We start from the raw sequence: 14,188 nt of genomic DNA on the forward strand, positions 1-14,188 counted from the left end.
ATCTAAGGCATCGGAGGAAGCAGCAGGGCCTACCGGAACTGCGTCACAATCGCTCGCCATTCATTCCTATTTCTAGCACGCTCTCTTGCCTCTCTCACATCTATCCTCCTATCACCCAGAGCTTTCTTCACTCCATCCATCCACCCAAACCTTGGCCTTCCTCTTGTACTTCTCCCATCAACTCTTGCATTCATCACCTTCTTTAGCAGACAGCCATTTTCCATTCTCTCAACATGGCCAAACCACCTCAACACATTCATATCCACTTTAGCTGCTAACTCATTTCTTACACCCGTTCTCACCCTCACCACTTCGTTCCTAATCCTATCTACTCAAGATACACCAGCCATACTCCTTAGACACTCCATCTTAAACACATTCAATTTCTGTCTCCGTCACTTTCATTCCCCACAACTCCGATCCATACATCACAGTTGGTACAATCACTTTCTCATATAGAACTCTCTTTACATTCATGCCCAACTCTCTATTTTTTACTACTCCCTTAACTGCCCCCAACACTTTACATACTTCATTCACTCTCTGATGTACATCTGCTTCCACTCCACCATTTGCTGCAACAACAGACCCCAAGTACTTAAACTGATCCACCTCCTCAAGTCACTCTCCATTCAACATAGACATTCAATCTCGCACCACCTTCCCTTCTCATACATCTCATGACCTTAATCTCACCAACATTAACTCTCAACTTCCTTCACTCACACACCCTTCCAAATTCTGTCACTAGTCGGTCAAGCTTCTCTGTGTCTGCAACCAGTACAGTATCATCCACAAACAACAACTGATTTACCTCCCATTCATGGTCATTCTCGTCTACCAGTTTTAATCCTCGTCCAAGCACTCGAGCATTCACCTCTCTCACCACTCCATCAACATACAAGTTAAACAACCACGGTGACATCACACATCCCTGTCTCAGTCCCACTCTCACCGGAAACCAGTCACTCACTTCATTTCCTATTCTAACACATGCTTTACTACCTTTGTAGAAACTTTTCACTGCTTGCAACATCCTTCCACTAACTCCATATAACCTCATCACATTCCACATTACTTCCCTATCAACTCTATCATACGCTTTCTCCAGATCCATAAACGCAACATACACCTCCTTACCTTTTGCTAAATATTTCTTGCATATCTGCCTAACTGTAAAAATCTGATTCATACAACCCCTACCTCTTCTAAAACCACCCTGTACTTCTAAGATTGCATTCTCTGTTTTATCCTTAATCCTATTAATCATTACTCTAATATACACTTTTCCAACTACACTCAACAAACTAATACCTCTTGAATTACAACTCATGCACATCTCCCTTACCCTTACATAGTGGTACAATACACATCCCTGAGACAGGGATGTGTGATGTCACTGTGGTTGTTTAACTTGTATGTTGATGGAGTGGTGAGATAGGTGAATGCTCGAGTGCTTGGACGAGGATTGAAACTGGTAGACGAGAATGACCATGAATGGGAGGTAAATCAATTGTTGTTTGCAGATGATACTGTACTGGTTGCAGACGCGGAAGAGAAGCTTGGCTGATTAGTGACAGAATTTGGAAGGGTGTGTGAGAGAAGGAAGTTGAGAGTTAATGTGGGTAAGAGTAAGGTTATGAGATGTACGAGAAAGGAAGGTGGTGCGAGGTTGAATGTCATGTTAAATGGAGAGTTACTTGAGGAGGTGGATCAGTTTAAGTTCTTGGGGTCTGTTGTTGCAGCAAATGGTGGAGTGGAAGCAGATGTACGTTAAAGAGTGAATGAAGGATGCAACGTGTTGGGGGCAGTTAAGGGAGTAGTAAAAAATAGAGGGTTGAGCATGAATGTAAAGAGAGTTCTGTATGAGATAGTGATCATACCAACTGTGATGTATGGATCGGAGTTGTGGGGAATGAAAGTGATGGAGAGACAGAAATTGAATGTGTTTGAGATGAAGTGTCTAAGGAGTATGGCTGGTGTATCTTGAGTAGATAGGGTTAGGAACGAAGTAGTGAGGGTGAGAACGGGTGTAAGAAATGAGTTAGCAGCTAGAGTGGATATGAATGTGTTGAGGTGGTTTGGTCATGTGGAGAGAATGGAAAATGGCTGTCTGCTAAAGGTGGTGATGAATGCAAGAGTTCATGGGAGAAGTACAAGAGGAAGGCAAAGGTTTGGGTGGATGGATGGAGTGAAGGAAGCTCTGGGTGATAGGAGGATAGATGTGAGAGAGGCAAGAAAGCGTGCTAGAAATAGGAATGAATGGCGAGCGATTGTGACGCAGTTCCGGTAGGCCCTGCTGCTTCCTCCGGTGCCTTGGATGACCGCGGAGGTAGCAGCAGTAGGGGATTCAGCATTATGAAGCTTCATCTGTGGTGGATAATGGGGGAGGGTGGGCTGTGCCACCCTAGCAGTACCAGCCGAACTCGGTTGGGTCCCTTGTCAGGCTGGGAGTAACATAGAGAGGAGACATCCCCTTTTTTGTTTCACTTGTTTGATGTCGGCTACCCCCCAAAATTGGGGGAAGTGCCTTGGTATATGTATGTATTACCTGTTGAATAACAATAATTAATAGTATCTGAATGCAAACAAAGGCGCCGTTACCAACTGACGCAAATAGCATGGTTACTTGTACAGTATGTAATTTAGTAGCTACTTCTTATGACATAGCACATGGCTGCATATCACACAAGTTCACACTCAGGGAAATTTCACTGAAAAGTCTCCTCTCCCTAATATTAGCCTTTCCTTCTGTCTTCAGCTAACCAACAAAATTTTTGGGATTCTAGCCTTTATTTCTGAATATGTAAGAGCTATATTACTCTTTTTATGTTACCATGAAAAAATGACACCACTCTCTAGCCAATAGCAACATTCCCTACCTTAGGCATTACTTAAACCCCCCTTGACACCCCCAATTGGGAGACTGTCAGCCTACCACCAACCAAAATATTTGGGATTCTTGTTCTTATTCATGATTACAGTATATAAGGTCTATTTAAGTGTATTCAAATCTAACCTCATCACCAACCAAAAATACTTGCAATTCCAGCCCTTATTCGTGATTGTTAGGTCTATTTTATTGTTTTTCTATGTTGTCACAGTGATCAAATCACAGAGAAAGTCTACCTGCCTTCAACTATAAGTCCCACCTATGAGACGAAAACTTACCATTACCCGTAAAGGAAAGAGTTGAGAGAAGACAAGCTTCATCTTTTTTTCTTATTTTATTCCTTTTTTCTCAACTATCATTTCTATAAAATATCATCTTCATGTTTTATATATTTCATATTATTATTGTTCATTGTTTTCACAAGTAAAAGTTAGCCTATTGTGATTATTTCCATTTATTGCCATTCTGCCATTTCTATGCAGTATTCTTCATGTTCTTACATGCACAGTTTACAGTATTTCCAAGCTCATGAAATACCCAAAACCAGAATGATCCAGTTCATAGTGACAGTCACACGCAAGGTGGAGTGGCAAACAAATGAACAGACTTCATGTCTAATGAACTAAATTCATATTACACTCTCTCTCTCTCTCTCTCTCTCTCTCTCTCTCTCTCTCTCTCTCTCTCTCTCTCTCTCTCTCTCTCTCTCATATATCTTTTGTCAACAGTTTTTTTGTTGATTCATAATTTTTTTATCGTATTTATATCTTATAAATTATACATTATAGAATACTTCTAGTGTCAAAGGAAACAAATGGATATTTTCATTATATTTCTGTATGTCATAAATCTTTATATTACTGTCAAGTTGTTTATATCTTTCAACAGCTATTTATCATGGAATTATGACGGAATAACAGTCACTTCAATAAATATATGAAGTTTTCTTTTACACATAAATCGCAGTGCTTTACCATACCCTATACAGTGGAACCTCTACATACGAATTTAATCCGTTCCAGAACCAACTTCGGATGTAGAAATTGTTCGGATGTAGAAACGATTTTTCCCATAAGAATACATTGAAATAGGATTAATCCGTGGTTGAGCCCAAAAACCTATGATAACTTCTTAATAAAACTACTACACATAACTTTCCCATGAGAATAATGAACACTAAATTAGATAATAGACATGTAAATAAGAAGAATAGACATGTAAATAAGAAGAATTAGCAAAAAATGATAAATAAGAAACGGGTTTTTAGCATCACTTTACCTTAGAAACTCCAGCGCAGGTGTTGTTCGTCTTCGCTACGCAGAGAGGAGAGAGGAGACGGACGGACGGACGGCGAGGCGGTAGAGAGGTTAACTACGATAAACGTAACACTACCATAACTTATTCTAACTTACACTAAGTGAACTTTAACATAACTTAGCTTATTTTTTTTTTTATTTTTATATTTTATATTTTTTTTTACATTTTCTTTTTTTCTTTTTGATGATTACGTAATTTTAATCACTATCACTTACATTTAAAATTGACTGAATTTCTTTTGCTTCACTCTTTTCCGTTTTCTGTGTTTCACTTTCTTCCTCTTCACTCTTTGCCGTTTTCTTCGGTTCACTTACATCCTGTTCATCGCGAGTTCGCTTCGCAGTTTTTTAAAGAAAGCATCGATAGATAATTGCTTCGTACAACTTTTCAGAATGTTTCGAAAGTGCGTTAGGCAAACATCATCGAATTGAGAAACTACACGACAAACCTGCAATTTCTTTGGATGGTATTTGTCGATGAAGTCGACCACGTCTTGATATTTTCCTAACACCTCTTTTATTTGCGCTGAACCTAACACATGTTCTACCTCCTCGCTCTCTTCCTCGTCATCACTCATGTGCTCCGACATAGCATGGAGTTCCTTGAGCTCATCCGTCGTCAGTTCGTCGTGATGTTCGGCGACGAGTTCCGTAACGTCATCTGCGTTGACCTCCAGACCCATGGACTTGCCAAGGAAGACTATTTCCTCTACGGCTTCCGCTGCACCGACCACGGGATCAGGTTCGGGGTCAAAACCCTCGAAATCTCGGGGAGAAACTGCATCAGGCCACAGCTTCTTCCATGCAGAATTGAGGGTCCGTCGAGTTAATCCCACCCAAGCCTGATCAATGATCTTTAAGCAGTGCACGATATTGAAGTGGCCCCTCCAAAATTCACGCAAAGTTAAGTTGGTGCTTTGCGTGACATTAAAGCACTGCTTGAATAAGTGCCTGGTGTACAGCTTCTTAAAATTAGAGATGACTTGCTGGTCCATGGGCTGGAGGATAGAGGTGGTATTTGGTGGAAGATACAGCACCTTTATGAACTTGAATTCATCGAAGATATCATCTTCAAGTCCGGGGGGTGAGCGGGTGCATTGTCAAGGCATAACAGGCACTTTAAAGGCAATTTCTGGTCATGAAGATACTTCTTCACAGAAGGACCGAAAACTTGGTTTACCCATTGCACAAAGAATTGCCTAGTGACCCAGGCCTTCGAGTTGGATCGCCAGAAAACATGAAGCTGATCCTTATCGACGTTGTGTGCTTTAAAGGCCCTAGGGTTCTCCGAATGGTAAACAAGCAAGGGCTTGACTTTAAAGTCCCCGCTAGCGTTGGCACATAGAGCAAGAGTCAACCGATCCTTCATTGGCTTATGCCCAGGCAATTTCTTCTCTTCAGCAGTGATGTAGGTTCGACTCGGCATCTTCTTCCAAAACAGCCCGGTTTCATCACAATTGAACACCTGCTGCTCTACGTAGCCTTCTTCCTTTACGATATTTTCGAATTTCTTAACAAAGTCAGTTGCAGCCTTTGTGTCCGCACTAGCAGCCTCTCCGTGGCGAACAACTGAATGAATCCCGGACCGTTTCTTAAATTTCTCGAACCAGCCACGAGATGCCTTGAAATCATCTGAGGAAGGCTCGGTTGAACTCTCCCCAGCATCACCCCCAGAGCTCTCCTCCTTCAAGTCCGTAAAGATGGCGTGCGCCTTCTCGCAGATAACGGTTTCGGTGATGGTGTCGCCAACGATCTCTCTATCCTTAATCCACACTAGTAGAAGTCGTTCCATCTCTTCTATGATAGGGGTACGGCGTTTGGAAATTATAGTGATCCCCTTAGAAGGTTTCACTGCTTTAATAGCTTCCTTCTGTTTAAGGATTGTCGAGATCGTCGACATATTACGGCCATACTGTTTAGCAAGTTCACTCACGCGGATGCCACGCTCATGTTTTTCAATAATTTCCTGCTTAATTTCTATAGAAAGCATTTCCTTCTTCCTTTTCTCACCACTACCACTACCACTGGCAAAACTAAGCCTTTTTGGACCCATGATTTACGTAAATTATCGTTAATGGATGCACGTAAAAAATCACGATTAATTCACAGTTAATATCAGAACGCAAAGAGCACAACCGCAAGAAGCCGACGAGAACAGAGGACTGACCCAAGCCGCGCTAATTGAGCGTCCCTCCGAGGTCGATGTGCTGCCTTTTATCGGCGGAAATAAAAAACACTTCAGGCGCTATGAGCACCGACTACGCGTACGAGTATTGTTTACTTCGGGTGTCGAAAAAAACATTCGGGTGTAGAGTCGGAACGTGTTCGAATTGTACTTCGCGTGTCGAAAGATTCGGATACAACCGGTACGACGAAAATTGCTACTTCGTGTGTCGAAATAAAATTCGGGTGTAGAGTCAAAAATTTGCTCGAATTTTACTTCGGATGTTGGAAAATTCGGATGTAGATACGTTCGTGTGTAGAGGTTCCACTGTAATTATAAATTATAGAATACTTCTTAAGTCATAGGATGTAAATGGATATTTTCATTACATTTCTGTACAACATGAAGTTCTTTATTACTAACGAGTACTGTAGTTTTATATCTTTTGATGGCTATTTATCTTGGAATTATAACAATAACAGTCACTTAATGAATATAAAGTTTTAATTACACATAAAATCCTAGTGCTTCACCATTATTTAGAGATAATTACCGGTACATAAATCATTTTTTCAAAATTATTCTATAATCACTTGACAATGAATGGAAAAACATTTTGGTTGTTTAGAGTGAAATACTATGGAGAATAAAGCAAACTTTTGAAAAATTATCAGCAGTGAAATATATAAACATGGAAATGTAGCTTATTATAGGATAAATAAGTATATCCGATAATGACAAATCTCATATAGAGCTACAGTAGCGAATCCACGGCTTCATAGCTAAAGTATTAACCAGGTCAAAAAACTAATAGATTAACTTTATACTTCATACCCACTGTCATTGTTGTTTAGATCGAAAAAATACTCAACCACAGAACCTCTAAACAACTGACCCATTTATATCATATTCAGAGTAATGAGAAACTTGATCTTCGTCTTGACTGTTTTCTTGAGCTTAATGTAACTATACTCAAATTTTTTTAATGAGGCGCATTTGCACTGACTCGCAGCGGTGCCCTTTTAGCTCAGAAAAGTTTCCTGTTATCTGATTGGTTAAAATTATCTTGTCTAACCAATCAGCGATCAGGAAACTTTTACGAGCTAAAAGGGCACCTCTGCGAGTCGGTGCAAATCTGCCTCACTAAAAAGAATTGACTATAGTTTAGCTTTTCAATCTTATGATATTAAAGCTCTCTTGATGGACTTCGATGCTTATGGAGATGTAGACACAAATGGTATTTTTCATTTGTTTTTTATAAAGACTGCAGATTTCTTAGCTCCAAAATTATCTGTTATTTTGTGCAAGTTAGCTAGAAGAGAAGCTTTCAGCGCTTGTCGGAGAATTGGTAATGATACTCCACTATGTAGATGTGTTTTCGATAGCTCAAGTCCAATGATTGCCACCCAGTTATCCCATATTATCTAAAGTTTTTGAATGTCTTTTTGGGAAAATGTCTAAATAGATTTGCTGAAGGTAATCATCTGTTCCCCAGTTTGCAATTTGGCTTTTGTAAAAGCCTTGGAGCATGTAGTCATCTGTTCCCAAGTTTGCAATTTGGCTTTCGTAAAGGCCTTAGAGCATGTGATGCCCTTCTTGCAATCTCCAGTGCTATACAGAAATCCCTTGATTGCGGTCAATGAAGTTGATATGATTGGCCTTTGACCGAGTTAATTATGAGGCCCTTGTTTTCAAACTCAAACTGTTGGGAGTGGGTGGGTCCTTTCTCAGCATCATTATTAAATTTTTAAGTAATAGATAGCAAAGAGTTGTTGTTCATTGGCACCATAGTGACTATAGGAATGTGATATCTGGTGTTGTTCTAGGTAGTGTTCTTGGTCCATTACTTTTCATGCTATATACACAACATGTGGTTTAGCCTAGAAAACAAGCTCGTTGGCTGTACAGATGATGCTACTCTCTTTTCATCAATTCCATCTCCTTAATGTAGGTCTGGGTTGGCTGAATCCCTTGATAGAGATCTATTCTGAAGAAGTGTTTTAATTCTTTCATTCTACCTTGTTTTGAGTATTGTTCTCCTGTCTGGTGTTCAGCTGCTGATTCTCATCTTAATTTGTTGGACAGAAACTTATGGTCTATTGAATTTCTTATTCCTGATCTAGATATTAATCTTTGGCACCGTCGTTCAATTAGTTTTTTATGCATGTTGCATAAGATTTTTCATAACTCTGACCATCCTTTACATTCAGATCTCTCTGGACAGTTCTATCCTGTTCGTAATACTAGGCAGGCAGTTAATTCTAATAGCCAGGCCTTCTCCATCATGAGGCTCAATACTACGCAATACTCTAGAAGTTTTATTCCAGCTGTTACCAAGTTGTGGAATGATCTTCCTAATCGGGTAGTTGAATCAGTAGAACTTCAAAAGTTCAAAGTTGGAGCAAATGCTTTTTTGTTGACCTGGCGGACATGAGTCTTTTTATAGTTTATTTATGACATATTCGTTTTTTATGTTGTTAATAGGTTATATATTACATGTCTGTTTTGACGTTGTTACTTTTTTTTAGAATGATTTATTGTTAATTTGTTCTCTTCATTTATTTATTTCCTTTCCTCACTGGACTATTTTTCCCTGTTGGAGCCCATAGGCTTATAGCATCTTGCTTTTCCAACTAGGGTTGTAGCTTGGATAATAATAATAATAATAATAATAATAATAATAATGATAATAATAATAGTTAAAATTTGTGCATGGTGCAAATTTTGGAGCATGAAGTTGAATCCTAACAAACTCAAAGTATGATTGCAAGTAGTTCAAGGACACTTACTGCTCAACATCCAGATCTTAGCATTGATAATGTTTTTTTTTTTACTTTATATGACTTTTAAAATTTTGGGTGTGATTCTCGACAGCAATTTTACACATTAGGTCTTTGTCTTCAATTGCACAAAAAAATTGGCTGATTGAGAAGTCTTTTAAGATTTTCTTTGATAATTCTATTCTGAAGAAGTGTTTTAATTCTTACATTTTACCTTGCTTCAAGTATTGTTCTCTTGTCTGGTCATGATCTTCTAATTCTCATCTTAATTTGTTGGACAGGAACTTTATTTCTTATTCCTGATCTCGATATTAATCCATAGCACTATCGTTCAATTAGTTCATTATACATGTTGCGTTCAGATCTTCCTGGGTAGTACCTTCTTGTTCATGAGGTTCAATACTACACAATATTCTAGAAGTCTCATTCCAGCCGTGACCAAGTTGTGGAATGGTCTTCCTAATCAGTTAGTTGAATTGGTTGAACTTCAAATGTTCAAACTTTGAGCAAATGTTTTTATGTTGAACAGGCTGACATAAGTCCTTTTATAGTTTATACATGAAAGATCTGTTTTAATGTTATTACTGTTCTTAGAATATTTCACTTTAATTTTTCATTATTTCTCATATAGTTTATTCATTTCTTTATGTCATTGGACTATTTTTCCTTATTGGAGTCCTTGGGCTTATAGCATCCTGCTTTTTGAACTTGGGTTGTAGCTTTAGTAATAATAATAATAATAATCAGGACATAATGGATCAAATTCAGATAATTTGAGTTGTGTCTGAGTCGCATTGTATAGGTCGCCATAAAAAGAAGTATATACTGTAGTTTAAGATGTGTATATTTTTTTACATAAAGGTAATAAAACCATTTTTAATTTATTAATTAATGGCCTATCTTCGTGATGAATAATCTATTCGAGGAATAATTCTATATCAGTGAAATAAAAAAATTCTTGTCTAGGCCATCTAAGAAAATGTAAACACACTGCAGATTTTGTTGACAGCTGATTCCAAGTTGCTGTAACCAAGGATATGCTCACATATAAATAACAAATAATGTTCTTAATATAATTTTGAAACTTATTCAAAACCTCATATAATAAATATTGCAGAAATACCAATATTATAAACTTCCACATTTTTCGTCATAGTTGACTAAAAGCTCTTAGTATCATCAGTTATCAGTTTGATGTGCAAATGTGTACATTTATTTGTTCATTAAAATTCTTTAGTTCGTAGGGATTGGAGATGAAAAGTAAACAAAACATTGGTTTCCATTTGGGGCACTGTAGGTATGAAAAACATAATATAATATTGGCTATATTTTGTTTATTTTGAATTTCCAAGGATACAGTAGAGTAAGTAAAACATTTTTAATAACACTATCTTTACATAACCAAACATCTAGCAGAAACACTGATGGTTTGTAATTTAATAGTCATCTTATACTACAGATATAGTATGAGATAAATTAATTAATGTTTGCCTTAATTTTTTACCTCGTCTTATGCAGGGAAATATACAGTATTTAAACTTATTTACACTGGAATAAATAATGGTTTGTGTTTAAGAAAGCTTTATGGTTTTTGTTTTTGTGTATAAAAGAAAATGTTTTCTTTCTTTATTTTTGTATATCCCTCTGTGCCCCCCCCCAAAAAAAAAATGCCTTAATCCGTTATTATTTCTTTTAACAGGTACTGACAGCAGCCCCCTACACTCAGTAGGGAGAGAAATTTAGACTATTCTTCTAAGTATTGTGTATAGGAAAGATGAAGTTACCAGAAGAATGGTTACTCAAGACTTGTGTTGTAGATATTTCTTCCCGTACACTGATGAGTGATTTAAGCATGCCCTGCCACATGGTAACTTGATTCAAAATTAGGAGCAAATGAAACTAGATTAGTCTTATCACTGACCTAGGTGGTAATATATTGACACAGTTTATGGACAGTTTTTTTCAAATACTTGCTCCCAGAACCAAGTGAACATAAAGTGGCATAGAACAGTTTTTTCAGTGATAGCCAAACTTTTAAGTGATGTCAATTCCTAAACCCAGTGGATTGTTCATGCAGATTATGAACCACAGTGTTGCGGGGTTCTCCTTTAAGCTTGAAGTTTGTTTCTGTCATAGTCAGGAATAAATCTGCATGATCCACATGAGTATGTTGCTAGTCAGCCTGGGAAAGACTGTTAAAAACAAGTTTGCCGGGATCTTCTAGTTTTCCCGCCTGAATTGCAATTCTTGTTTTATAATCCCTTTGAATTTGAGGCAAGCTACTTGTATTTGAATGTATCCCAAATAGATACACGGTTAGGTGTGCCTTTGTTTATATTAGTTAAGTTTAGAGAACACTTATGAGTGACCAGCATGTGAATAGTTCTTTCTTTTTTCTTTTCAATTTTTTTTTTATCTTAGTTATTGTGAGGCTGGAGTGTAAAGGGATGCTAATTTTGCCCTTAATTGCTTATTTGAATTTGACGAAACAATGTTAATGTAATCCTAACAGTTTTTTTATTAAATCTTTCTAATAAGTCATTTATCATATTTTTTTTCATCCCACACTGTGTCCCGTTAGCAGTTAATAAATGTTTCCTTTCACATAATGTTCTGACATTTTTTACTCAAGTTTGAAACCATCTTACCTAAAGAAGATAGAGCTATTCATAAATTCTGCTAACTTCTCAGGAATGAATCAATGGTCATCTTACGCATTTATTCAGCAAGCTTAAGGCAAAGGAAGATAAGGAGGAAGTAAGGTTCTTGCTGGGTTCCCTTGCCCAATATAAAATCAAGGGGTGGTGCCCAGTGCCCAATTCATCCTTGATTGTTTGCCTTTTACCCAGATTTTTTGGGTAATCCACCGTTGTATCTTTTTTGTGTAGTTAACGTTGGCGTGTGGTCGGTATTCGGACACTAGGCAGTTTGGGTGCTACCTCTGGCCACAGTCCGCAAACTATTACAACACATCCATACATAAATATAGTAGTCTTGTATACAATTATTTACAATTTTGTTTGATTTTAATCTTTGGGAAATTAGTATTAGTATATCTGAGATTACTTGCTAGTGTTCCCTAGCTCTGTATTTAGTTTGTTTTGATTTGGTCCATGCTTGCAGTTATCTTTGTTTTCATGAGTTTCATCTATTGTAATCTACTTTCTTTAATTATGTCATTTAAGGGTGAAAAATGGTGTTTATAATCCCAGCTGCTCGTTTTGATGTTAGCCCAGGTGTTCAGCATATGTAGTAGTCGTGTGTACAATTTTATATGAATTTGCTTTATTTTTTGGTTCAGGAAATTTTATCGATATAATGTACAATCGGCTATAGTGGATTTTCCTTCGCCATATTAGACTGTTAAAGTTAATGCTTGGTTCTACTGTATCTACTCTTTTATTTTTCTTTAAGCACAGTGCTGACTTTCAGGTTAATTATTTTGTGTAATTGAATGTTGATGACACTTGATGTTTTAGATGATGCAAATAAACTGTTAGTTAGTTTTGTTAATTTACTTACTTTTAACTAGCATTTAATGAATGAAGATTAATAGCTTAGACTGGATATGAGAACACCCTTGGAATTGGTTGAAGAATTTAAAAATATTTAAAAATTCCCCTTTCAGCATATTATTTTTTGTATTTCACTTTATTTTTTCTTCTTATTTTACCATCTATTGTTTAAGAGTATTCATTGATACATACATTTAATTTCTTTCAGGCTTATGGATGGTATCATGATGTTTGTATACAGCACATTCCATTTCCACTTGATATTTCCAGTAAGTATTCAGCTGGAGAAGTAAACCAGTAGTTTTATTTTGTTAATGTCCTGACTAGTCACGAATGTAAATATTACAATGATAGTAATGAAGTTTACTTTCAGAAATTTTGATGTTATATAAAATATTATGATGTAAAAACAATTTGTCTAGTATGTGGTTATACTTTAAAAGTATGACAAATCCTTTTGAAGATGAATTTCAAGTCTCAAGCCTAGAGAATTGGTTGCTTGCGCATACAATACAAATAGCTTAGCTGCGTACTATGATTAATGTCTTTCGAAGTAAGAGTTAGACTTGGTTATCTTGAATTGATTCTGGGGGAAAAATACCAGGTCAGGTGTGTACCTTTCAAGGTGGGTCTGACATGTTGAATACAGTACAACTTCTTTCTATTAAAAAGAGCTAACACAATTAAAAACAAAGTGTTTGGGTTTGGTTTTGATCAACTGCCGTGTATATTCTGTATTACAGTTTTATTGCCGAGCTTTTCACAATTTATTTTCACGCCATAAATATATCTTTCCGTTTCGGCCGCTTGGTTGGGAAGTACCTGTGACGTCACAGAGAGACTTCAGCAGTGAGAAGCGAATGTAAACAATCTAGGTTTGCCAGAACAGAAGATTTTTCTTGTTGGAAAAGTGATTTTAGATTTTTTGAGTTTTTTATGCATTGCAATGCCTCACAAGTGTGTTGCAGTGGGGTGCTCAAATACAGGAGGTGAAAATATCTTCCCGTATTTCTTCCCAAATGAGGAATTGTTAAGGAAACAGTGGGTCGCTCAAGTGCAATGCACACGGGCCGAGTGAACGCCCAGCCAAACGTTGCTGCTTTAGAGTCTTCATACTTTAATACAGTACATTAGTTGAAAACAAATGGTCCCATTTTGCCTCATTTTTAACAACAGCCACAAAATAATAATAATAATAATGATAATCTTCATCATCATCATCATCATAATAGTAACAGCAAAATAATCCAAAATATTGATTATGAAAATTATTACAAATACATCTACCTAAATTACATTTCTAATGCCAGCTTACAAAATCCTCCAATCAATCAAATATCTGCTACTTGTTTGAAACTTTTAGAATTAATTTCCAATGGTGAAATTAGATATTTTCTCTTGAATTTTTATGCTCAATTCAAAATATATAGCATTCTCTCTCTCTCTCTCTCTCTCTCTCTCTCTCTCTCTCTCTCTCTCTCTCTCTCTCTCTCTCTCTCTCTCTCTCTCTCAGTGACATG

The 14,188-nt window shown here is 37.1% G+C and overlaps 1 protein-coding gene across 2 annotated transcripts in view; it reads left to right on the top strand.

Moving 5' to 3' along the window:
* LOC137646053 (protein FAM91A1-like) overlaps positions 1–14,188 on the top strand; it is a 243,008-nt gene that overhangs the window by 156,915 nt on the left and 71,905 nt on the right. For both annotated transcript variants that reach the window (XM_068379206.1, XM_068379207.1), the window contains one exon: positions 12,877–12,937. In XM_068379206.1, coding sequence (XP_068235307.1) covers positions 12,877–12,937 — 61 coding nt within the window. The remainder of the gene's footprint in view (positions 1–12,876; positions 12,938–14,188) is intronic.

This window comes from Palaemon carinicauda, chromosome 8, assembly GCF_036898095.1.
Source record: "Palaemon carinicauda isolate YSFRI2023 chromosome 8, ASM3689809v2, whole genome shotgun sequence".
NCBI lineage: Eukaryota > Metazoa > Arthropoda > Malacostraca > Decapoda > Palaemonidae > Palaemon > Palaemon carinicauda.